Source organism: Panthera pardus, unplaced genomic scaffold (genome assembly GCF_024362965.1).
Source record: "Panthera pardus isolate Hobbes unplaced genomic scaffold, ASM2436296v1 HiC_scaffold_11, whole genome shotgun sequence".
NCBI lineage: Eukaryota > Metazoa > Chordata > Mammalia > Carnivora > Felidae > Panthera > Panthera pardus.
In genome coordinates, this window is record NW_026526666.1 from 34772559 (window position 1) to 34800116 (window position 27558).

At 36.5% G+C, this 27558-nt stretch overlaps 1 protein-coding gene and 1 pseudogene across 2 annotated transcripts in view; both read left to right on the plus strand.

Annotated features, from left to right (window-relative positions):
• Nucleotides 1-21: 21 nt before the first annotated feature.
• ZNHIT6 (zinc finger HIT-type containing 6) overlaps nucleotides 22-27558 on the plus strand; it is a 105050-nt gene continuing 77513 nt past the window's right edge. The window contains exons 1-5 of one of the 2 annotated variants that reach the window (XM_019414031.2): nucleotides 22-877; nucleotides 2012-2077; nucleotides 2164-2270; nucleotides 2355-2440; nucleotides 11488-11591. In XM_019414031.2, the coding sequence (XP_019269576.1) occupies nucleotides 216-877; nucleotides 2012-2077; nucleotides 2164-2270; nucleotides 2355-2440; nucleotides 11488-11591 (1025 nt within the window). In that variant the 5' untranslated portion in view covers nucleotides 22-215. The remainder of the gene's footprint in view (nucleotides 878-2011; nucleotides 2078-2163; nucleotides 2271-2354; nucleotides 2441-11487; nucleotides 11592-27558) is intronic. The other variant, XM_019414030.2, reaches the window with a different exon arrangement.
• Nucleotides 12649-20871, plus strand: LOC128772978 (tigger transposable element-derived protein 1-like; annotated as a pseudogene).

Consider the following 27558-nt stretch of genomic DNA (forward strand, 5'->3'; position numbering starts at 1 on the left):
GCCGTAAAGGGCTCTAAGAGTCGTGAAGTGGAAAGGCACGGAAGCGTTGCTTTACGACGATTCGGACGGAAGCGCCAGGCCGGCGTTTGCTGCTTGCGGCTTTCGGGCTCACACGTGGGTGGTTTTCGGTGTTCCGGCTCTCAATTCATTCCTTTTGGCGTGGACAAGCCTCATTGAAGGACAGAGTGGCCGCAAAGGCCAAGGGTCGTGAGCTGATGAATATTGCTGTTGAAAATGAAGAGACGTTGGGAGGAGGTCTGCAGAGTGGAGCGGAGGGGTCGCGGCTACGGCTCAAGTCCGGTAGGGAGAGAGTCGGGGGCACAGCCGAGACGGAGGCCGGCCGTGTAGAGGCGGGGAACGGATTGACAGGAATGGGGAAGACAGAGGATAGAGAAGGAACTGGGCAAAGGGTAGAGGAAATGCGAGTGGACCTAACGGTTGTGAAGCAAGAAGTTACGGACTGGTCAGAAATGGAAGAAGGGATGCTGGATGGCCGATGGGTAAAGCAGGAGGTAGAGGATGGACCTAAGGTGAAAGAGGAGAAACCAGGCACTTTGGAAGTGAAGCAAGAGATGGATAGTAGTTTTGTGGTAAAAGAAGAGAAGGTGAACGAAACAGATGTAAAGGAAGAGAAAGTGAAGGTGAAGGAAGAGGTAATGGACTGGCTAGATGTGAAGGAAGAGAAGAAAGCTACCACGGAGATAAAAGAGGAGGTGTTTGTTGGTCAGAACATAAAAAAGGAGGAAATGGTGGATGAAATGTGTGTAAAAGAAGAGAAGTATTTTCCAAAAGAAGAAGTGATGGATGATACAAAGATGAAAGAAGAACCTCACATAAATCCCCCAGTGGGCTTCAAGCGGAAACTGGCCATGTCCAGGTAGGACAGGGAGAAATTCATTGGGGGAAATGCTGTAGAGTCCTCCGTTGTCTAGATTGAAGGAAATCTAGCAGCCAGATGTAGAATAATGAAAAATAAATGCAAATTTTGGTCCCTGAAGCCTGCCTGTTGGTGGTGGAGGGAAGGGGGAACTGGGAAGGCAGGGTTTTGTCAGATGACAACAAATACAGTGAAAATACTTCAGGCTGTTAGTGTCCAGTGGACAGTGTGGCCAAATTCGGAAGTGAAAATTCTGGGGACCAGAAAACCCTTGGGCCAGATTCTGGTTTGACTTAATATGCTCTTGACACACTATTATTCTTAAAGAGATGATAGAGATAAGGGAAAGTCCAATAAAACTAACAATGAAAAAGTGGAGAAGTTAAAATTAGATAAAAATGCACTTGAAGTCACTCAGTTGTCTAATTTATGGGTTCTATGAATATTTACTGCTTTTGATTTAATTTCCTTATAGTGTGTGATCATGTGACAGCATAGGAAATAAAATTGGGACTGTTAACTGTTAGAACACAGTGGGCCAAATTAAAATAACTGTAGTTTGGTTTTCAGTATCCCAAGATCCTAGAAGAGCAATTAAAGATAGATGATGGTTAATAGTATTTCTAGGCTATTTTAATCCTTATTCTAAGTTGGCTGTGGAGTTGAGAAGAAAAGATGCAGCTGACATTTTGTAAATTTGACTGGGTCTTATATTCTTTTTCTGGTGTGTGTGCCTTTAAGTATCTAAATTCATGGATTGGACTTCTCATTAATGCGTGCACATACGATTGTTAGCAGATTGCCAGGAATTACAAGTTAAAACGTTAGTGAATGATACCATTCTCTGATTGTAGTAGAAAAAAGAAGTCAAAAGTGAGATGATTTTTTTTTTAATTTAATACGTCTTCTTGAATTACGTAGTACTGACAACATTGTAAGTGTTATTTGGAGACCGTTTCTTAGAGGAGAATTTTCTAAGGATGTTAGACAGCTGTCAAGTATTTTATCGGTTCCTGGCATATACTTTATTCACTGACTACATGTGTGTAAATTGGTTGTGATGAGTAACTCACCATTTAAAGTTTATGAATAAATAAGTAGAATTAATATTAAGTTTCTCGTGGGCTTTTGTAGGTGTGAAACTTGTGGTACAGAAGAAGCAAAGTACAAATGTCCACGTTGTATGCGATATTCCTGCAGGTATATATGTAATTTCCTACCTTACTACCTCTCTCTATACCCTTCTTACCTCAGAGTATAAAAGTACCTCCTCTTTGTCTCTTCAGTTTGCCCTGTGTAAAGAAACACAAAGCAGAACTGACATGTAATGGAGTTCGAGATAAAACTGCATATGTTTCCATACAACAGTTTACTGAAATGAATCTGCTTAGTGGTAAGTCATCTTATGCACAGCAGATTGGTGATTCCTGGCCATTGCGTATGTCATTTGTTTATTTTTCTATTTTGAAATTTTTAGATTATCGATTTTTGGAAGATGTGGCAAGAACAGCAGACCACATTTCTAGAGATGCTTTCTTAAAAAGACCAATAAGCAATAAACATGTAAGTATTTCTTTTCATCCCTTACAGTTACAATTCCTTTTACTCAGTTAGATTCATTTTTAAACCTAATAAATGTATTAAGTGACTACGGTGATCCAGAGCTATTGCAGTTACTAGTGATACATCTATGACCAGAACGAAGTTCTTCCCCTCATGGAGCTTGTAGTGTGGGGAGACAGATGAGAGGCACAGCTATAATTTCAGACAGAGTTAAATACCTGTGGAAGATAAAGCACAGGAAATTAAAGAAAATGAAAATGGTGTTTGTTGGGAGGAGATTGTGAAAGTATTTTCAATATAGGAGTCAGGAGAAGCTTCTCAAGAGATGACATTTAAGCAGTGATCTGAATAATGAGAAAGAGGCAGCCACGTGAACCTTTGGAGGAAGACTATCCAGGTAGTGATAAAAGCATAAGTAAAGACTGGCTTGGAGGGGAGGTTGGCACATTTGATGATTAAAATGGGGACAGGGTGACTGAAACATAGTTGAGTGAGGGAGAGAATATTGAATATGAGGTTAGAGAAACTGGTAAGGGCTCCTAATACAGTCTAAGTGAAAATAGAAGCCATGGCAGTGTTTTGAGCACGTTTGCTTTTTCAAAGAGCATTCATGCTGCTGTCTGAAAAATGAGCATTAGTGGGCAAAAGTGGAAGATTGAAAGCAGGGAGTCCAGTTACAAAGTTATCACTGTGGTTGAGATGAGAAATGATGGTGGCTTGCATAATACTGTTAAATTATGGGGAAGTGACTAGATTCTAATTTTGAAGGAAAAACTAACAGGACTTGTTGTTTTAATACAATTAATTTTCATACCTTTTTATCCCTTTTTCATTCCTTCAGCAGTATGCAGAATTAAAGTTTACATGTTTGAAATATATTTCAACTGCCATTCTAGAAATTCTTTAATAGTGTTATTGAATCATGTCATGGAATTATGTTCCTTTTTCAAAGGCCATTTTGGCACTGGAGTTGCAGAATTTTATTGCTTTTAAAACACCTTATTTTATTGGTATTACTGTACTGATACAGACTTGACATTTCACATATCTGAAAGGAAAATTGTCATTCATCAGCATTTTTTCTCAAGATTAATTAAGGATAATTAAAATTCTGCTTAGGAGCACCTGGGTGGCTTGGTCGGTTAAGTGTCTGACTCTTGGTTTCTGCTCAGGTCATGATCTCATGGTTGGTGAGTTTGAGCTCCATGTCGGGCTCCTAACAGGCAGTGTTGAGCCTGCTTGGGATTCTCTCCCTCTCTCTGGTCCATCCCTGCTTGTGTGCGCGTGTGCACACATTCTCTCAAAATAAGTGAACTTTAAAAAAAAGAACATAAAATTCTTCTTAAAAAATAAATTACTCTTTAAATTTTTTGTTTTTATCGTGAAATCTTGCATACAAATAAAAAAAGGATAAAATAGGAATACACTGTTCAATGAATAATCATAAAGTGGACATCCATTAACTACCACCCAGGTCTAGAATTAGAACATTATCAACTTCAAAAATGCCCTGCCACTCCCTTGTGCCATTCCCTGATCCATTTTTTTCTTATGAATAGTTTTCTAGTTTATGACCATATTACAATTTATTTATCCATTCTATTGTTCATGGACTCTGGGTTTTCTGTAATAACAACAACAACAACAAAAAAAACCCCTTAAAACTATGAACACTTTTGTTAATGAATTTTGGGTTATGTGCACACCTGTTTTTTCTAGGGTTTACGCCTGGGAGTGAAATTGTTTTATTGTGGGGTGTGCATATCTTCAGTTTTACTGGATGTAACCAAAACATTTTCCAAAGTGGTTATACCAGTTTAGACTCCCAATGGTGTATGTACCTGTTGTCACATCCTCTCCAATACTTGATATGGTCAGGGTTTTAAAATTTTTGTAAATTTGATGGCTATGTAATTTTACTGGGGTTTTTCACTTGCAGTTCTCTGATTCCTTATGAGATTGAGCATCTTTCAAATATTTTATTGGCCATTCGGATTTCCTCATGTGGAATTCCTGTTCAAGTCTCTTGCTCATGGTCAACTTTCTTTTTCTTACTGGTTTGTAGAGATTCCTTGTATTTCTTGGATGCCTGTTGGTGGTTGTATATGTTATAAATACTTTCTTCCATTCCCAGGCTTATTTTTCACTCTCTCTAGTGTCTTTGATGAATAGATGGTCTTAATTTTTTAATGTAGTCAAATTTATTGTACATTTCCTTTATTGTTAGTAGTTTTATGTGTTTATAAAGAAACTCTTTTATACTTTGAATTTATGAATCTCTTCTTCCATAATTATTTTCTAAAAGCTTTATGTAAAGCATTGCATCTTGGATTTATGACTGTAAACTACCTGAAATTAATTTTTGTGTATCATGTGGAGATCCCATTTAATTTTCCATATGGATAATCCACTTTCTTAGCACCATTTATTGAAAAATTCATCCTTTCCCTACTGCTCTGTAGGACCTCCTTTGTCATATATCACACATCGATACATGCTTGCGGCAGTTTCTGACCTATCTATTCTATTCTGTTGGTCTACTTATCTATATACACCAATACTACACTCCTTTATTTGTAGGTTTGTTTTTTTTTTTTAATGTTTATTTATTTTGAGAGAGAGAGAGAAAGATGGCAAGAGCAAGCAGGGGAAGGGCAGAGAGAAAGCAGGAGAGAGAACCCCAAGCAGGCTCCTTGCTATTAGCACAGGGCCCAACATGGGGCTCGATCTCACAAACCGTGAGATCGTGACCTGATCTGAAATCAGGAGTCGGAGGCTTAACCGACTGGGCCGCCCAGGCACCCCTCTTAATTGTAGTTTTTTACTGCAACTAATTATCTCATAGAGTATTTCCTATGACTTTGTTCATTTTTTAGAGTATGGCTATACTTTAGTATGGGTATGGCTGTTAGTAATTCCATAAAAATGTGAAGAATCAGCCTGTTGACTCTACAGTCCCCTAAATTCTCCTGGGAATTTTGATAGGGTTTGCATTTATTTTATAGAGTAACTTGGGTAATTGGACTTCTTTACAGTATTAAATCTTGAAATCCTTCACTGTGTTGTATCTGCATTTACTTAATAGCTTTAGTATCTCTCTAATTTTCTCAGTGGAGATCTTACACATTTTTTGTTAGATTTATTCCTAGGCACTTTATTTTTTCATGCTTTTTTAAATAGCATTTTCTTTTTTTGTTTTTTTATCTCTTTGCTGGTATTTAAGAATGAGATTTTTGTTGTTATTTTTTTTGTGTTATTATAATCTATGTTTTATAGCACTAAAATTTATCCCAGTGCCTTATCAATAGACACCTTGAGATTTTTCAATTATATACATTTGTGAAGTTAATACATTTATTAAACATTTCATCACAATTTCTTTTTATCTTTCTGTCCTTATTCTTCTCTTTCTCTTGTCTTACTGCCTTATGTTAGGACTTCCCATTCAGTGTCAAGTACTGATGTTGGTAGTAGATATTTATGTTTTAAGCCCAAGTCCACACAGTATGCAGTTAATCCCTTTGTCAATGAGTTGTGATAACACATGTGAAGGAGTATCTACTAGGCAAGCTCATCAGAGATTCACTGCCCAAGGTTTTTATGGGGGCTGGTCACATAAGCACCCTCTGCCTAGCGAGTGCCAAATTCCAGACTCCCAGAAGAAAAGGAAATCAAACCATATTGTTTTACAGACAATTCAGGCACAGTGAACCATACTTACTATTTTAGGAAAAGTTTTATGTTAGTTTAGGGAACCATTTACCAGTCATTCAAATTCCCACACACTAGCCTAAAGATAACCGTCTCAGGCCCGCTATGTTACCTCTTCTGTACATACTGTTTTGCAACTCCTGATCATAGAGGGGAAACTTTCACAATTGCACCATAACGTTTGCTCTTAAATTTTTTCTAGAAATAATTTGATGACTAGATTATGGAAATTCTAGTCCTAGTTTGTTATCAGATTTTATCATGAATGGTAGTTACATTTTATCAAATACTTTTTTCTGTATTTGATTATTTCATTTGTGTTCTTTTAATCTATAATTTTCTAATAATAACGAATAATATTTTAATTGATTTTCTATTTTAAGCTAAACTTGCATGGTGTGTCATTATCATATCAAGCTTTTTATACTTTGCAGAATTCATTTGTATTATACATGTATATATACCTTATCCATGCATTCATTTTGTATTTCTGTGCATTAGTGAGATTGACCTCTCATTTTCCATTTTGGTATTCCCAAGTTTCTGTATCAGTATGATTCTAGTTTCAGAAAATTATTTGGGAATGTTCCCATTTTATTCTTGGATGCATTCACTAATATTGTAATTACTTCTTCCTTGGGAGTTTGGTAAAATTTATTAAGGAACCAGTATGGGCTTAGAGTTTGGGCCACTGAGGTATATTCTTTACTATTTGTGGGACCGTGTGTAGGTTTTCTGTGTCTTCTTGAGTTAGTATTAATAGATTACATTTTTCTAAGAATTTGTTCATTTGACCTAAATTTTCAAATTTATTGGCATAAGGTTCTTCATAAACCTTCTCCTTTACATGTCTATAGGAGTTATAGTAATTTCTTTTGTAATATGGTTATTTATGTCTTTTTTTTCCTAGATCAGTTGCTATTACGTTTTTTTCTATTTTGTTAATGTGTCCTCTTAACTTTTGTTATATCTTTTTTATGTTAGCTTAATTGCATTATGATCAGAGAACATACTTTTTTAAGTTCATTCCTTTAAAATGCATCAGGACATGGGGCACTTGGGTGGCTCAATAGGTTGAGCATCCAACTTCAGCTCAGGTCATGATCTCTTGGTTCGTGAGTTTGAGTCCCACATCGGGCTCTGTTCTGACAGCTCAGAGCCTGGAGCCTGCTTCAGATTTTATGTCTCCCCCTCTCTCTCCCTGTTCCCTGCTTGCTCTCTGTCTCTCTCTCTCTCTCTCTCTCTCTCTCTCTCTCTCTCCCTCTCTCTCCCTCTCTCTCCCTCTCTCTCTCTCTCTCTCTCTCTCCCCCTCTCTCTCAAAAATAAATATAACATTTAGGAAATCAAATCAAATCAAATCCATCAGGACTTGTGTTTATGGCCCAGCATATGGTCAAAGTTTTAATGTTCTCTGCTTGAAAAAAATATATTCCGGGGCACCTGGATGGCTGAGTCAGTTGAGTATCCAGCTCCTGACTTAGGCTCAGGTCATGATACCCAGGTCGTGGAATCAAGCCCTGTGTTGGACTCCGTGCTGAGTGTCGAGCCTGCTTGGGATTGTCTCTCCCTCTCCTTCCTTCCCCTGCTTGCATGCACGTATGCATGTGCATGTGCACGCTCGCTCGCTCTCTCTCAAAATAAATAAACGTTAAAAAAAAATTCTGCAATTGCTGAATATAGTACTCTATATATACTTTTTAGGTCAGATTTATTAATTATGTTCAAATTGTTTATAATGTTACTTTTATTTTTCCGTCTGTTTTGTCTATAATTTTTAAAGAGAAGTATGTTAACATTTCTCAATAGATAAAATCAAACAGATCTGTGAGTTTACCTTGTGATTCAGTTTGTTTTGCTTTGTGTGTTTTAAGGCTAAATTATTAAATGCATACCTCACGAAATACTTCTTGGTGTATTTAACCTTTGGCATTATGAGGTAACCCTCTCTGTCTCTAGCTTTTTTTGTACTTTGACTAACATTTACAAAGCTGTATCAGTTCTTTGGTTGGTTTTTGTGTGGGCTATTTTTTTCCTTACTTAAGGCCTTTCTGTGTCCTTATGTTCTGGACATAGTTGGTTTCCAGTTTTTCTCCCATCTGGCAATCTGTAACTTTTAACTGAATCATTAACCTCATTTACATTTTAATAAAATTACCTGTATATTTGACTTTAAGTGTGTCACCTTAGTTTTGCTATTTGTCCCAGTTTTTTTTTTCTTTTTCTTGTCTTTTGGGCTGATTTTGTTTTTTTTTAATCATTTGAATTTTTCTCTTTTATCAGTTTAGATATAAGTTTATCAGTTTAGATATGTTTATATATCAGTTTAGATATATACCCTTTTTCTATCCTTTCGTTGGTTAAGCTATACATTACAATATGCATGCTTAATTTGCCAATATCTGAAGTTAAGCAGTACCTGAACCAAATGCCTAGACAATGCAAAAGACCTTAAAACAAGAGTTGGCAAACTTTTTCTCTAAAGGGTCAAATAGTAAATATTTCTTCCAGGCCAGTATGGTTTCTGTCACAACTACTCAGCTCTGCCATTGTGTAGCAAAAAAGCAGTCATAAACAATATTTAAACAAATGGGTGGGGGCTACATTCCAACAAAATGTATTTATAAAGATAAGTAGCAGGCAAATATAAGTTTATCAGCAGTTAACTTAAATTCCATTTAACCCTATACTGACTTTTCTTCCTGTTTCAATTCTTTAAATTGACTTTTAAAAAAAATCTCCATACAGTAGTTACTGTTTTATTCAGCCAGTGTTTATTTGGGTTTATCTTTATATTTCCCACTTTCTTTGCTCTTTATTCCTTCTGTCATCATCTTAGACCCTTTATTCCTTCTGTCATCACCTTAGACCCTTAGAGATCACTTTTTTTCTGCCTCAGGTACATCCTTTAGAATATCCTTTAGAGACGGTTTGCTGGTTACCACCACTTGGGTTACTGTGTAGATTTTTTGAATTTTTATTTATTTCCCATTCTTCACTCTAAAATGATTTTTCTCTATAGAATTCTGGGTTTAGAATTATTGTTCCACTGTCTTAGGGCTTCCATTGTTATTGTTGCAAAGTCATCTGTTGTTTTTAATTGCCTTTGAAATCTTTTTTACTCTGGATGCATTTTTTTATGTTTTCTGTTATTTGTACTATAATATGAACATGCATGTTTTCTTTTTCTTTATCGTATTTGAGAATTGTTAGATTTCTTGAATCTGTGTTGTATCTTTGATCAGTTCTGGGAAATTTTCAGCCCATTTCTTATTCCTTCTGTCTTCTAAAACTATCATAAATGTAAGTTAAATCTTCTTCCTACCTATCCTTTAACTTAATTGATTTTTTATCTTTTTTTCGCTGTAGTGTATTCTGGATATGTTCTAGTTTTAGTTAGTTCTTATGAAAATTTGCTGAGTCAGTTTTTATAGTTTCTCTTCACTGCAAGTATTTTCAAGCTGTTCTTTTTTTTTTTTTTTTTTTAATTTTGCATAACTGTTCTACAATCTGTATGATTCTTTTAGTGTCTGAATACATGGAGAATTCTCAGCTACCTCTTTTTTTCTCTTTTGGTCCCTGCTCGCTAACCTTTGTTTTCTTGTATTCCTTATGCTTGCTTATTTTTTATTGAGTGCTACTTTTTTTTCTTAAATGATTTGTGAGAACTTTTTTCAAGAGTAGGACACAGGCCTTTTATTCTGCCAGGTACCTGGGAATATTGCAAATCTGGGCCTATCCTAAATCAAGTTGAAAGTTTAAGATTCCTTTGACCACACAAGCAAAGCAAATCATTTCAGACCTGAGCAAGAACTGGCCCATGACCACAGCTTCTGATGAATTGTTTTTCCTCACCCCCTGCACCCTCCACTGTTCCAGTCATTCTGATATAAATTTCCTAGCATGCTCTGGGGGTAGGGTTTATTTCTGGTTCACCCTTACCTGAATATTAATTAGGCATATTCTGTGGCTCAGCCTCATTTCATGAGGGGTTCCTAAAAGATTAGAGTCATAACTCCTACCCTCTTACTGAGAAAGCTGTTGAAAGGAAAAGCCTGTGTTTGCCAGAATTTGCAAAATTTGCCAAAAAAAAAAAAATCTGGAGAATTTTCAGCCCATTTCTTACTACTGCTTTGCTTACCTGTCCTGGTTTTCACTTCTTGTTAAATATTGGTGTGTATTTTCTTGTTTTCTTGTTAGCTCTCCAGTGTTTTTTAAGGTGATTTTGAAATGTATTTTATTACATATGTGTCTTTCCCCCATTCTCTGATATTCTTAGATGTTTTCAGTGGGAGAATTGGTCCTTATAATTGTCACCATTACTGAAACCAAAGCCCTATAAGTTATAAACTTGCATGTAATTTCTTAAATTATTTCTCTTTTTAACAAGTGATAGCTGACTCTTCCTTTCCCTTGGCTTATGATTTAATTCTCTAACTCTTAGCGTTGCAAAACCAAAAACTTGCACTTACACTTTGCCATTTGAGTGTTCAAGGAAGAAAACTTGATATTACTTCCTTCACTACTTTCTGCTATTGCCTAGTTCTGCTCAGCCAACCCAGACGGGTAGTGGAGTAAAACATGTCAGAGCCAGAATATTCACATGTCCCCTTTTGTATAGCCTACAGTAGTAGCTACATTAAGTTAAGCCTTGTAAGTAGGCAATGCCTTGGTTCCTCCCATGAGTGAACTACCTGTATAGTTGTATACAGCCAAGTATGGTATAAAACCTCAGAAAGGGGTACATGGGTAACTCAGTTGGTTAAGCATCTAACTCTTGATACCGGCTCAGGTCGTGATCTTGCAATCGTGAGATCAAGCCCTGCAACAGCCTCTGTGTTGAGCTTGGAGCCTGCTTGGGATTCTTTCTCTCTCTCTGCCCCTCCCCCATTTGTGCAAGTGTGCATGCGCTCTTTTTCTAAAAATAAACATCAAGAAAAAAGTTCAGTAAAAGAAAAGGAACTGTACAAGTAGCCCCTATGAATTACCAAATGTTTTTAAACATCTCATTAAATCCTTCTTTTGGCTTACAGAGCATATGATTAACAAGACAGCCTCCAGAATTGGCTATATCTGGGTTTTATTACAGGCTCTCACTCTCAGGAATAGGTGTATAATGTTGGCATCTCATTAACTTTCCTTCCTAAATTGAGGGTAGTAGTAGGTACCAGTCTCAAAGTATTGTGAGGATTAAATGAGATACTAATGTTCAGCACAGTTTGTGAAACATAAGTACTCAATAAATGTTAATTATTATATTTTGAACACTGTTTTATTCACTGTTGAAATTTAAGGCATTTTAAAATTAATTTTTCTATTTATTTATTTTTGGTTGTTAGATGTATTTTATGAAAAATCGTGCTAGAAAACAAGGTATTAATTTAAAGCTTCTACCCAACGGATTCACAAAGAGGAAAGAAAATTCAACATTTTTTGATAAGAAGTAAGTTTCTAACTTCATTCTTAGTATATTGGGTATTCTAATTTGATCAGGAACATCTTTGAAGGTTTGGTTTGATATAGAGCATTGCTGCCCAAAGTGTAGTCTGTGAGCTTTTTGTTACTGGTCTGTGGCAAGATGATCGCACAAATTGAAAATAAGCATTTAGAAATTTTAACTAATTTTATGTCTTGTGAATAATAAAAATTTGAGCTTACAGTTTATGTGTATGTGTGTGTATGTGTGTATCTGAGACCTAAGATACCATGGAAGGTTTCAGGGGCAAAATGATGAATCAAAGCAGGACCCTGCACAATTTTGACCCAAGCAGTTTGGCATTTATAATCCTTTCTACTTAGGGAAATACGATTTCACTTGAAAGCCAATGCTGAGGAAGAGAGAGGCTTGGAAAACTTACTCTGTAGTAAATCTGAAGTATAGATGATACAATAGAGATTAACCTGCTGCTTTCTGAGAGTGTTAGGTCTGAAAGGTCCCATTAGTACAGAGGGGAACAGGATCCCAAAATATATCAAGTATTCCACTAAATTATTAGATAATACTTTTCAAATGTCCACCTTCTGGATTTAGAGTAAAAAAATTCCTGAGTGAGTTCCTCCTTCCTTAGCCTCTTAGTAACTTAGTAACTGCAACTTAGTAACTTGCAGTTAAATTCTCTGGGCCACATCTGCATGATGTGGGGGTTGTACTAGGTAAACCCTAAGGTTCCCTTCCAGTTTTACCACTTCATAAATTGAAAAGGCAAAACCATCAGAATTATCATTACTCTAATAGAATTTCCACCTTTTCAAAAAAATGTTATATTAGGAGATGGTGTTACCCATTTATTTTTTTATGTTTCAAGAGGAATATTTATAAAAAGTGATTTTGCTTTTTCCTGGGTAGCTTTCCAGAAATAAAGTAATGTTTTGCATTTATCAAATATGAGATGATTCCACTGTGCATTTTCAAGCTGACATATTTAGAAATTGACATAATTTGTTTGTAATTTAAGGTAACTGGTTTATGTCTTCTCAAATATAAAATATATTCCTGTGTTATGAAGGAAACCATTCAGACTGATTGTTATGAGAGCTTAGTTCTCAGCACTAAAAAGCATGTACCCTCAAATGTAAAATTTGGGGGTCTCTATAAATACAAGAATGTATGTTAGAGGTTTTTTTTTTTCCCCCTTCCAAAAATAAACATTCAGTATGTCTCTTAGATTTAGAACCCAAATTTATACTCAGTTATTTTGTTACACCTCAGATCTGTGAAGTGGCAAATTGGACTCTTTCTGCATTAATGCCTTTTGCTGGTGAATCTGCAATTGTCTGGGGTTGGTTTTCCTTAAATTTTTTAGTGTTTTCCCATGAGGACATTAGCAACATACTTCATAACAGGCTTTATTATTTTTTTAATATTATTAAAAAATTTTTTTAAATAATTTACTGTCAAGTTAGCTAACATACAGTGTATACAGAATAGTCTTGGCTTCGGGAGTAGATTCTCGTGGTTCATCACTTACTACAACACCCAGTGCTTATCCCAACAAGTGCCCTCCTCAGTGCCCATCACCCATTTTCCCTGCCTCCTCAACCCCTCACACCCTATCAACCCTCAGTTTGTTCTCTGTATTTAAGAGTCTCTTATGGTTTGCCTCCCTCTCTCTTATTTTTTCCTTCCCTTCCTCTATGGTCTTCTGTTAAGTTTCTCAAATTCCGCATATGAGTGACAACATATGATACCTGTCTTTTTCTGACTGATTTATTTCACTTAGCATAATACCCTCCAGTCCCATCGATGTTGTTGTAAATGGCAAGATTTCATTCTTTTTCATCACAGAGTAGTATTTCATTGAGTGTGGAATCACACCACACCTTTATCCATTCATCAGTTGATAGACATTTGGGCTCTTTCCATAGTTTGGCTATTGTTGATAGCATTGCTGTAAACATTGGGGTACATGTGTCTCTACGAATCAGCACTCCTGTATCCTTTGGATAAATTCCTACTAGTGCTATTGCTAGGTGGTAGGGTAATTCTATTTTTAATTTTTTGAGGAACCCCCCCCATGCTGTTTTCTAGAGTGACTGCACCAGTTTGCCTTCCCACTAACAGTACAAGAGGGTTCCCCTTTAGATTCAATTTCTTTGCTGTTTTCACACATGTAAAATGGAGCTGGTGGTAGCTATTGTGTAAAGTTGTGACCTTTAGTGTATTAATTTACCTAGCCACTAACTGGAGTGTAGGAAGAAATGAGTGTATGTAGCAATTGTAAAACTAATACATCTTCATCATAAAAAAAAGTGTAGTGGAAAAATAGCACCTATAAATTCTACTACGTGGATATGACCACTGATAACATTTCATGTTTCTTCTAATCATGTTTTCTTCTTTTTCCATTAGTAAAATACAACATTAAATACATAAGAGTATGCAAAGTTACATGGCTCTTTTCAAGTTCAAAATTATTAATATTTTTATGAATAAAAGGATACTTTTTTCTGCAGCTGCATTTGTTAATGCAAATCTGCCATATTTCTAAGTAGTGTATTCTAGTTATGACTACCATATTTATTTAATTATTACCATATTCATGAACATTTAGCTTATTTCTGGTTTTTAATTATTAGAAATGCCATAATAAACATTACATTAAACAATTCTTCCTTGAAGAAATGGCTTTGTGTGCTTACATGACTTTTTCTTTGCAATCAATCCCTATAAGTAGAATTGCTGGATAAAAGACTGCATGCATTTAAATTTTTGAGAGGGGTGCCTGGGGCTAGTTGGTAAGGGTCTGACATTGGCTCCAGTTATGATTTCATGGATTGTGAGTTCAAGCCCCACATTGGGCTCTCTGCTGTCAGCACAGAGCCCACATCGGACCCTCTGTTTCCCTCTCTTTCTACCCCTTTCCTACTTGCGTGTGCGCTCTTCTCTCAAAAATTAGCATTAAAAAATAAAATTTTTGAGAGAGACTTCAAATTACCCTCCCCAAAAAAGTACTGCTTTGTATCTTCATCAGAAAAGTATATGAGAATGCCTATTGTAGTTATACTTGCACTTTAACTGAATGTAAATTTTTCTTGCATATCTGATTATTGGAAAGACTGAGCTCTTGAATTTTCTCTTTTAAGATGTGCTTTTTTATAGCTCATCTTACTCTCATAGGGAATATTTTCACCAGTCTGTTTATCCTTTAATTTGGTCTTACAGTCATCTTGATTCGTTTTAAATAGTTGTAAAAAAATTCTGTATAGTATAGAGATAGGAAAATGGAGTGGTTAAGAGCACAAATTGGACCTGAGCTACCTAGGTTCCTATTTATGATTAGCCTTCTCCTAGCTATGTGATATTAAGCTAAACCACCTAACTTTTTTGTCTTAGTTTCTCATCTGAAAATGTGACTAGTAATAATACTAAACTGGGACTAAACCAGTTTTCAGTTCCATTTGTGATATATGAGAATACCTATTTAAACATCTTGCTATCACTGAGTTCTCTCTTAAAAAAATATTGCTAATTTGATTCAAATGACATTTTTTAAAATTTCCTTTTATTTAAAAAAAAATTTTTTTTTTTAACATTTATTTTTGAGACAGAGAGAGACAGAGCATGAATGGGGGAGGGTCAGAGAGAGAGAGGGAGACACAGAATCTGAAACAGGCTCCAGGCTCTGAGCTGTCAGCATAGAGCCCAATGCGGGGCTTGAACTCACGAACCGCGAGATCATGACCTGAGCTGAAGACAGACGCTTAACCGACTGAGCCACCCTGGCGCCCCAAAATTTCCTTTTATTTAATTGCTACTGAGATGAAACATTTGACTACACGTTTCAGAGTGATATCTGAGTTCAAGTGTAAAATTTGACTTGCTGGAAGGAGGGGATACTACATCTTTTCAAAGGATTTATTTTCACTTTCCATGCCCCAGTAGTCTGTTTTTAAGAGACTCATTTTCAATACTCTTTTTCAACTTTCAGAAGTGATTAATGCTTTGACTCCGAGAAACCTAAATTTGAACATTGCCGCTACCATTTAGTACACAGTACGTGACCTTGGGCAGGATTGAATTTACTGCATTGAATGGATTAAATGAAATGATAACTAAAGTAGTACCTAGCACTGCTTCTCTTAGCTGAAACCCTTGGGGATATGGTAAATTTACTATATTCACTTCTAGGAGGTCTGGGGCAGTATTACATAAACAATACTATGTCTACAGTGAAACATGCAAATATTTACATTACAATAGGTAAATGATTGTGAACTGGCTCAGGCAGGTTTTGCTGGCTAAGGAGTTAAGGAAAAAAATCTTTAAATTTCAAATATTTGGGGACTTTGTTACTGGTCACATGAGATTTCAGTCCTGTTTACTAAGAGGACTATTATAACTCCTAAAGTATTAAATTGCCCATTTGCTTATTTAAGCAGCTTGAGTTACAGTTTAATAAAAAACTCAAATGGAACTTGTTTAAAATTAAACATTCCAATGTTAATTTCTGAACAGAGTGAAGGATTCTTTGTGGTGTTTTTGTAACTTTTCTGTGAAGTCTGAAATTATTTCAAAATACAAAGCTTAAAAAACCTAAATACCCTCATGTGAAGTGTGACTAATGCTGTATAATTGTGCCTGAGTTACCTCTGTAGAACTATCAGTAGGTTATATAGCAAGTGTAATAGGTACCTTAGAAGCATAGGTTCATTGCAAACCCAAGTATCCTTTATGGTAGGAGTATTTGACCAGTATTCGACCAGTATGAATCTCCTAAGTCTCATATGCAAAATTGTGTGATGTGCAAATTTTTATAAGAATAGGAAATGTAATTTTCATGTTATAGTCAAAGGTGGAATATAACACTAACCAATCTGTGAGGTCAAAAATGTATTTAATAGTGATGAATTTTAGAGGACTGGTGAATTTACAGGAATGTCATAATAGGTAGCTTCAATGAATAAAGAAAAGTTAAGGGATGCTTATGTTAAGAATAAGTTGAGGGGCACCTGAGTGGCTCAGTTGATTACGCTTCTTTTTTTTTTTTTTTTTTTTAATTTTTTTTCAATGTTTTTTATTTATTTTTGGGACAGAGAGAGACAGAGCATGAAAGGGGAAGGGGCAGAGAGAGAGGGAGACACAGAATCGGAAACAGGCTCCAGGCTCTGAGCCATCAGCCCAGAGCCCGACGCGGGGCTCGAACTCACGGACTGCGAGATCGTGACCTGGCTGAAGTCGGAGGCTTAACCGACTGCGCCACCCAGGCGCCCCTGATTACGCTTCTGACTTGACTTCGGCTCAGGTCATGATCTCACAGTTAGTGAGATCAAGCCCTGTGTCAGGCTCTGCTGACAGCATGGAGTCTGCTTGGGATTCTCTCTCTCTCCCTCTATCTCTGCCCCTACCCCATGCACATGCACACACACTCCCTCTCTCTATCTCTCTCAAAATAATAAATAAACATTAATTTAAAAAAAAGGAATAAGTTAGGCTAAAGCAAGATTGACCTTCTCTCTTAAAAAATAGAAGAGCTTAATAAGGAAATGTGTCCAGTAGAAGACTCACCTGCTTTCTCTGGAGCAGATCCCAGACCACTTCTTTAAAATAGTGACTCTTTCAGGGGCGTCTGGGTGGCTCAGTCAGTTAAGCGTCCAACTTCAGCTCAGGTCATGATCTCATGGTTTATGAGTTTGAGCCCTGCGTCGGGCTCTGTGCTGACAGCTCAGAGACTGGAGCCTGCTTCAGATTCTGTGTCTCCCTCTCTCTTTGCCCCTCCCCCTCTTGCACTCAGTCTCTCTCTCTCTCTCTTTCAAAAATAAAAACTAAAAAATAAAATAAATAAATAAAATAGTGACTCTTTCAGAGCTAACTTGTTTACCTCCTCTCTTTGTGGGGCATTATAAACTTATGTTCACTTTCACTCATTGCTAATCAATTACTGTTGGAAGAAATATGAAAGATTTATATGAAGAAAACCTAAACTGTACTGAATGACTTAAAAGATTGGAACAAATGGAAAAAGGTACCTATTCTTAGGAGACTCGGTATTATATAAATAACATTTCTTAAATGAATGATTTTTATATCTGATGCGATCCTAATGAAAATACTAATTTTGTTTGGTTTTGATTTGTGATTTTTTTTGAGAAGAAGGAAAGAGTTTATAATAATATGACTTATGTTCATTTTGAAAAATAAACATGGAAGAAGCACCAGGAAAAATATGAAAAAGAGTAATAAGGCTGGACTCATCGAACTTTATGAAGTTCTAGTAAAATTTTTTAATGTTGACATAGAAATCTATAGTTAGCTTAAATTATAGAAACTAGATATAAGGCTGTTTGGTACTCTAGCATCTGATGAAGGTAGCATTTCAAATTAATAAAGATAATTACTTAATAAATGGGGTTGAGTCAGTCAGCTTGCCATTTGTCAGAGGAAAGCCGGATTTTTAACTAGAATTTCAGGTGGATCAAAATCCTAAACTTGAAATAAAAAATACTAGTATATTTTCATAATCTTAAAGAGAGGAAATACTTAATCCAAAGCCATAAAGGAAAAAAAATAACTAAATTTGCATAAAAATTTTAAAAAATTGTGTGGTTAAAAAAGACCACAGTAAACTCAAAAGACCAACAGGACAAAAAAAAAACTTTAACATGTATGACAAAGAGTGTTTATGCATTAATAAAAAAAAAGATTGGTACCTAATTAGGAAAAGGGGCAAAGGATAAGAATAGGTGGTCATGGAAAGATACATATTTACATGTGTCATAGAAAGATATGTATATGTATAATACATATATGCCGTAATAATATATGCTACATATATGCATATATATGCCATATATAATATGTGGCACATAAGTATTTATTGATAATATCTAATATAATGAAAGTATGGGTTAGCCAGACCAATTTGCTGTTCCACTGTTGCTGAGAATATACTTTAGTGGTCATTTTAGAAGGCAATTTGGTAGTATTTTTCAAAATGTTATATATGCCTACTCAAGGAAGTTAGCCTACAGATGTATCAGTACAGTTTCTAGAGATACATGTATATCTGTTGCATCACTGTTTTTAATAGTGTAAAAACTGGCAACAGCCTCAAGTGTTCATCAGTATGGATTGAGTCAAACTGATAGTCTCTTCACAAGATAGAATTCTAGGTAACCGGTAAACAAAAACAAATTAATTGTAGAAATATTGTCATGGAATGATATCCATGATATGTTCAGTGAAAAAAAAAGTTTAAACAATTGTCTGAAAGATAGGAACCTCACTTGTCCTGTTTATATACAGTTTGCATGCAGTGAAATGCACAGATCTTAAGAATACACGTGTTGAGTTTTGACAAATGCATAGATAGGCATACCTTTTTTTGTTGCATTTCATTCACTTTACTGTGCTCTGCAGATACTGTGTTATTTACAAATTGAAGGTCTGTGGCAACCCTACATCAAGCAAGTCTACTTGTGCCATTTTTCCAACAGCATTTGCTTGTTTCATATCGGTGTCACATTTTGGTAATTGTCACAGTATTTCAGACTTTTTCATTATTATGTTTGTCATGGTGACCTTTGTGATTAGTGATCTTTGATGTTTCTATTGTAGTTGGTTTTGGGGTGCCATAAACTGCACTCATGTGACAGTGAACTTAATTGATAAATGTTGTGTAGGTTCTGACTGGTCCACCAACTGGCCATCTCCCCATCTTTCTCCCACTCTTCAGGATTCCTATTCCCTGAGACACAACAATATTGAAATGAGGCCAACCAGTAACCCTACAGTAACCTCCGAAAGTGTTCAAGTGAAAGAAAGAGTCTCCTGTCTCTCACTTTAAGTCAAAAGCTAGAAATGATTAAGTTCAGTGAAGAAAGCATGTCAAAGCCAAGATGGACCTAAAGCTAGGCCTCTTGTGCCAAACAGCCAAGTTCTGAACTCAAAGGAAAAGTTCTTGAAGGAAATTAGAAATGCTGTTCCAGTGAACACATGAATGGTTAAGAAAGCAAAATGACCTATTGCTGATATGGAGAAAGTGGTCTGGATAGAAGATAAACCAGCAACATTTCTGTAAGCCAAACCCTAATCCAGAGCAAGGCTCTAAATCTTTTCAATTCTATAAAGGCTGAGAGAGGTGAGGATGCTGCAGAAGAAAATTTTGAAGCTAGCAGAGGTTGGTTTGTGAGATTTAAGGACAGAAGGTTTCCCTGTAACATAAAAGTGCAAGGTAAAGTAGCAAGTGCTGTTGTAGAAGCTGTAGTAAGTTATCCAGAAGATCTAGCTAATACAATTTAAAAAGGTGATTACACTAAACAGATTTTCAGTGTAGACAAATCAGCATTATATTGGAAGAAAATGCCATCTAGACTTCCATAGCTAGAGAGGAGACCAATGGCTGGCTTCAAAGCTTCAGGCACAGGCTATCTTATTAGGAACTAATGCAGCTGGAGAGTTTAAGTTGAAGCCAAGGCTTACTTACCATTCCCAAAATCCTAGCATTATGCTAAATCTACTCTGCTTATGCTCTGTAAGTGGAAGAACAAAGCCTGGATAACAGCATATCTGTTTACAATATGGTTTAAGGAGTATTTTAAACCCACTGTTGAGACCTGCTGTTCAGAAAAAAAGATTTTTTTCGAAATATTGCTGCTCATTGACAATGCAACTGGTCACCCAAGAGCTCTGGTGGAGATGTACAATAAGATGAATGTTGTTTTTAGGCCTGCTAACACAACATCCATTCCGCAGCCCAAGGATCAGAGAGTCATGTCGATTTTCAAGTCTTACTATTTGAGAAATACATTTCATACGTCTATAGCTACCATATATAGTGATTCCTCTGATGGATCTGGACAGAGTTCATTGAAAACCTTCTGGAAAGGATTCACCATTCTAGATGCCATTAAAAAACATTTATGATTCATGGGGAAAAGTCAGAATATCAACATTCACAGGAGTTTGGAAGAAATTGATTCCGGCCCTCATGGATGACTTTAAGGGGTTCAGGACTTCAGTGGAGACAGTAACTGCGGATGTAGTAGAAATAGCAAAAGAACTAGAATTAGAAGTGGAGCCTGAAGTGAATTAGAAGTGGGGTGCCTGGGTGGCTTAGTCAGTTAAGCGTCTGACTTCAGCTAAGGTCATGATCTCACAGTTCATGAGTTCAAGCCCCGCGTCAGGCTCTGTGCTGACAGCTCAGAGCCTGGAGCCTGCTTCGGATTCTGTGTCTCCCTCTCTCTCTGCCCCTCCCCTGCTCACGTTCTGTCTCTCAAAAATAAATAAACATTAAAAAAAAAAAGTGGAGCCTGAAAATGCAACTGAACGGCTACAATCTCAATAAAACTGTGGATGAGGAGTTGGCTTGTTATGAATGAGGAAAGAAAGTGGTTTCTTAAGCTGGAATCTACTACTGGTATAGATGCTGTGAAGATTGAAATGACAGGATTTAGAATGTTATATAAACTTAGTTGATAAAGCAGTAGTAGGGTTTAAGAGGATTGATGTCAGTTTTGAAAGAAGTTCTGTGGGTAAAGTTCTATCAAACAGCATCACATGCTACAGAGAAATCATTGGTTGTTGTCTTATTTTTTTTTTTTTAATGTTAATTTTTGAGAGAGAGAGAGAGTGTGAGTGAGAGGGGCAGAGAGGGAGACATAGAATCGGAAGCAGGCTCCAGGCTCCGAGCTGTCAGCACAGAGCCATATGTGGGGCTCAAACCCACAAGCTGTGAGATCATGATCTGAGCCAAAGTCGGACGCTTAACCAACTGAGCCACCCAGGCACCCCAATTGCTGTCTTATTTTAAAAATTGCCACAGTGACCCCAATCTTCAGCAGTTGCCACCCTGATCAGTCAGCAGCCATCAGTACTGAGGCAAGACCCTCCCCCAGCATAAAGGTTATGACTCACTGAAGGCTCAGATGATGGGCAACATTTTTTTTTTTTTAGCAATAAAATAGTTGTAAATTAAGGTATGTACGGGTTTTTTTTGACATAATGCTATTGCACATTTAATAGACTAACAGATTACCATATAGTGTAAAAATAACTTTTTATGCACTGGGAAACCAAAAAATTCATTTAACTGGCTTTGTTGCAATATTTACTTTTATTATGGTGGTCTTGAACCCATGATTATTTCTGAGGTATGCCTATATCTGTATAACACGGTTCCTATGGATATGTAGAATATTACCATCACTCCAGCAAGGTCTTCCCTTGTTAGCTCCTCTCCTCTCCATAGACAACCTGTTCTAACTTTTTCCCTTGAAGGTGAGTTTTGCCTGATTTAAAATTCCATATATGGAATCCTGTAGCTCACCCTGATAATAGTTTAGTTGAATATGAAATATCTTGACATTTTAGTACTTCCATTCAATTATTCCACTGTCTTCTTTTTTTTGCCACTGTTGAGAACACTTTTATATATAGTCTCCCCCCGCACCCCCCCCACCTTTCAGTTGACTTGCAGATCTTCGCTTTGGTCTTTGGAGTACTGCAAAATGGGTCTTCATGTGATTTTTTATTTTTTATATTTTTTAATGTATATTTGTTTTTTAATTTTATTTTGAGAGGGAAATTGCTGGGGATGGGCAGAGAGGGAGAGACAGAATCCCAAGCAGGCTCCACACTGTCATTGCAGAGCCCAGTGTGGGGTGTGATCCTATGACCCTGGGATCATGACCTGAGCCAAAATCAAGAGTCAGACACTTAACCAACTGAGCCACCCAGGTGCCCCTCATGGGATGTTTTTTAAGTTTATATATCTTCTTTGAGATTTGTGCTTTCTGAATATGACAGTTCTGGAAATGCTAAGGTATTACTTTAATTTCTTATTTGTCTTTGCTACATTCAGGGTAGTTTATTCAGGTAGTTTATTCCAAGTCATTCTCCTCAGCTATGTCTAATCTTATTAGCTCATGCATTGAGTGTTTGTTTCAGTTTTATTTTTCATTTCTAGAAGTTCTGTTTCTTTTTGCAGTCTGTCTTGTCTTTTAGATAGAACTGTATGCCTTTCTCATGTTTAAGTTCCCCTTTGTTTAATAATTTAGAATATTTATTATCTGTGTAAATAATTCCAGTGTCAGAAGTTCTTGGAAGTCTGTTACTGCTGTCTGCTGTTTCTGCTGACTTTTGATTATGGTGATTGGTTTCCTTGTTGTTTATCTAAAATGTAGCCGTGAACTCAAGTTGAGACAGAAGGTGGTATGGATTTACTTATGCCAAGATACTCCATGGCACCAATTCAGGACCCTCTTTAATTTCTTCATCTTAAGTTTCCCAGACTGTACTAGTAGGGATAATCTGAACCCCAACCAGTTTGAGGAAACAATAGTTTTGCATTTTCAATTGAGATCTTTCTATTCCCTCTGCCTTTCTCCCTAGAGCCCAAACTAAGGTCAATAAGTTTCCTAGTTGTCTTCCTTTGATAGGTATGCAGGATTTTTCTGGTTTACCCTTTTGCTGGTTTTATGCTCTGATTCCAGTTTAAGGTCTCTAGCTTATGTGGGCCCAAGATCTTGTCTTCTATCACCCCGTGGCTGTTCACAAACCTGTTACCAGGATTGGCAAAGGCTTTCAAAGCAGATCTAACTTCAGCATTCCACCATAGTCTTTAGTTCCTGCTTCCTTTTGGTTCCTGAAGATATCTCTTACTTGCTGATGAACTCCGTCTGTGTTTTATTTCTCCGGGATTTCTTAACGTATGCTATTGAGGTTTTCAGATTATCTTTTCTAAAATGTCCTAATGGTTTAAAATAAGCACTGGCCCCAGTACAAAGGTAAGGTCAGTAGTGGAAAAGAGATGGATCAGGAAGACATAGCAATTCTACTTCTAGAAATTTATCTGTTAGATATAATCATAGAAATGGAAAATGAAATATGTACAAGGATATTCAATGCAGTGTTGGTTGTAATAGCAGAAGAGTAGTATGAATCTAAATAATTCATTAGTGGACTATTTACACAAATTATGGTATGTATTTATAATGGAAAAAGAATGAAGCAGGTCTGAATGTACAAATATGGCATGATTGTCAGAAATACAGAGTAATGTTACAAATTGGTAACAGTGGTTATCTTAAGGGAAGGAAATTGGGTAGAAGGGGACAGGGATGGAAATTTGCTGTTTTGTACCTTTTGAATTTTAGACCATTGGCATGCAATGCTTATTTTGAGAATAAATGAATTTTTTTAAATAGTAATTTTAAAAGGCATTGATAGATGTGGGCAGGACCATTATACATTTTGAGTTGTAAATCGAATCTCTGAAAAGTATTCTGGTACTATCATATAAAAAATACACATTTTTATCCACAGTTGCCACTCTTTTTCAGTAGCGTTTTAGTGTTTTGCTACAGGAAGCCCTGGATATCAAACCTAGAGATGTATTGGTTGTACCTGGATTAAGTAGCATGTCTCATTTGGTCACATGAGTCCCTCCTTGAAGTTTTATTTTATTTCTATTTGGGTCTGTGGATTCAGCAGTGAGGTCAGGAATGCATTTTGACTTACCAACTGGAAAAAAGAATTGGACTGAGAAGCCCCTTCCCCAAGAGCATTTTTAGGTAAATTCCAGGCTTGGGCTCTTTTGTGTAGACTAACCACCCATTTCCCAGAAAGGGACCCAACTTTTGACCTTCCTTTCCCCCTCAGTTTGTCTACACATTGCCTCTAAGCAACTCAGTCCTACTTACCATTCCTTTACAACTGTCAGTTTACAACTGAATTTTTAAGTCCCTTTTGCCTCAGGGTTCTTTAGTTGTCTATCTGTGGGTATCTCTTGGACTTACAGTATGAAGATAGAATTGTGCCCATTATTTAACAACAGTGTGAATTAATAATTGAGCTCCAATCCTGTTTTAGAAGTCAGCCACTAGATGTCTCTCTTGTAAAGAAATAATCATGTACAGCTGACAAAACTTTTTTTCTTTGGATAACATTACAGCATTCTAATTATATTGCAATAATATACCCATCTACCTCTGTATTAATGTCAGTAGCACTTTTTTTCCTTCAGCAATTATGTGCTGATCCACTTCATAAAGCACAGTATTTTGTTTGCATGATAACCTATAAGTAGTATATGATTATACTTTACGGCAAACTGACTTTAGAAAAGAGCAAAGGAAAATGAAGTGATGGGTTTAGCAGTTGTGGTCATGGGGGACAAGTGGATTTTGCAGTGATCTTTGAGGGATTACATAATAGGGACTCAATACAAACTTATTCACTAATTGAAAATGTTTAGCTCTGTGGTTTCTCTGCCATAGCAGCTTTGGATATAGTTTGGTTGGAAGAGTTTCAGAGCAACAGCAGGGACTTAGGAGACAACAGTGTGAAAGACTAGAAACTTAATGGTTCCCCAAACAGGCATATACTTACTGGGGCCATGTAGACAGTGGTAAGGAAGTTTCTGTGACATAGCATCACAGAAGTTGTACTTTTCCATAAGGGCAGTTAGGCAGCATTCATGGAAATAGAAAACAGTCTTGATCACCTTGGGGTCCCCAGACTGGTTCAGTTAGGGAAGTCCTTCCCTAGTCACCAGGTCTGCTTCTTCATGATGTGCTTCTAACATGTATCCCTTTCTACTTCCTTCAGTACAGTATTTATCAACTATTCTCCCATGCAGGCCTACTTTATCTCACCCTGGACTATTAGGGAACTTTCCCCACCTCAGTGTCTCCTTACCTCAGTCATTTGATGCACTGATGCCCGAGACATCTTTATAAAATGTGTTTTTACTGTGATAGTCACTTGCTCAAAATCAAGGAGGAGTTAAGGATGTCTTGAGGTGAGAATATCAGATGCAAAAGGATGAAGTAGTAAATTTAAGACAGTGTATGTAGACACTAGGGTGATGTATGTCTAGAAACTAGGGTGAGAGGAGAGTTGGTAAGTGATAGGGGATGGACTGGAGAGAGCCCCACTGGGACTGAGCTTTGCAAGACTTTATATGCCAGGTTGGGGAGTTCAGACAGAGTCAAACTTTGAGCAGAACATTTTCCTGTTCATATGAGTGATCCATACTAAATATGGATCAGCCTACTCTGTCCCCACCCTGATTTCCTAATGTATTCAATGGAGTGTACCCAGGCTGGTTACCATGCCTAATCCTAGAATGTTTTCCTCATCCATTATTTTCTAGCCATCTGTGAAAATACATGATAGCTCATCTTCTCCATAATTTCTTTTTTGCCGCAGTTCCTATAGTACATATTCTCTTCACAGCTAATACAAAACACATGTCACATTTAGTGCTAGCATTCGATTTTTAGTATGCATATATATCTACTCTCCTTTCTGCATTCTAGTGTTTCTTAGTAGGGGCTCTTGGCATTTTGAACAGGACAGTTTTTTTGTTGTGTGGGACTTTCCTATGCATTACAGGAAGGCTAGCATTTCTGTTCTCTGCCCACCTAAATGCCTAAAGTGCTTCCCAGTCTTGGAACAGTCAGAACTGCCCAGCCATTTTCAAATGTCCCCACCGCCCAGGTTGGTACCACTCCCAGTTGAGAACTGCTTTATTAAGTACTCAAATATTTATCAGTTTTTTGAAGCAAAATGTGCTTTTTTATTTCACGTGCTATATCCATTTTCTTAATATACTGTCTACTAAAGCCAGTACCACATACTTAACCTGTTTCCTATTATTATTGTGTAGTGGTGAAACTAATTTTTAAAAGAGCAAAATGTAATATATAACTGGAACTTTTCAAAGTATTTTCATAATGATGTGAGACATATAAAATTATGGTTTTCATTCTCCCCAATTCCAGTAATTTTAATCCATGCTAAGTAACTACACAGATCCTTTGTATTCAGTCTTCCAAAAACACTTATTATGGTACCAATCCTAATAAAATAGATGGATTATTTTTATGAGCAATAGTTATATTTATTCTTGAGACTTTAAAGTTGTTCTTGAAGTATATTTTAAAAGATTAAATGGCTGTGAGTGAAGGATTATGTAGATATTTTATACATTTGTTTTTTCCTTGAAGAGTTTCAAAATTTGGTAGATTTTCTTCCTGCTTTAAATTAAAATAAGGTTTTATAACTGACAGTGGAACAAAATGTTTTTTTCCTGAAATTCCTTTAGGTATTATATGCTGCTTCCGAATTTCATAACAGTTGACAGTTTACAGATTAGTCTGTCTCCCTTTTCTATTGCTCAGAAATGAAAGATGAAACCTAGAAAGAAGAAGACTTTAATTATTTGTGTCATTTAGGATGCTTTATGTTGCTTGAAATAAAATACCCACTTCAAACTGTTTGAGCTATAAAAAGGTAAATTATTGGCTGTCATAACTCAATATCCATCCAGAGATAGGATGGATTTCAGAGTTCATAGATAAAATGACTCAATTACATCATTAACGGCCCATTTTTTTTGCTGATTTTCCATTGTATCTTCAGTGGTGTCAGCTGAATCCTCATGGTCATAGAATGCTCCTGGTAACAGTTTGAGTTGCAGTAAATATCCAGAAGTGCTTCTCTCCCAGCATTACTGAACAGGAAACCTGAAATTCACCACAATTGGGCCACCTAGGTCATCGGCCCAATCCTGAATCACTGTGTCAAGGAAGATATAAGATAGTGGTTTTCTTAAGCTGACTAGTAAGTGCATGCCTCTAGAGGTAAGGAATGGATTCTATTCGTCAAAGTATGGTTAGGGATTAGGAAGGAGGATGATGATAAGAGATTGCCAAGGAGGCAATTAAAATGTTCACTATAACTCCTAAAAATTATTTCAAAATATGAAGGCAAATATTTAAAATAAAACATAACATATATTTGAATTGATGTTACATAAAAATACATAGTTTGTTGTTGAACTTTCATTTCTGGTAAGATCATAAAAGAATAGTCGATTAGAGCATAGACTCTGGAGGTATTGTACTGTCTGGGTTCAAATCCCAGCTCTGCCATTTCCCAGCTGAATAATGATCTTGGAGGAGGGACT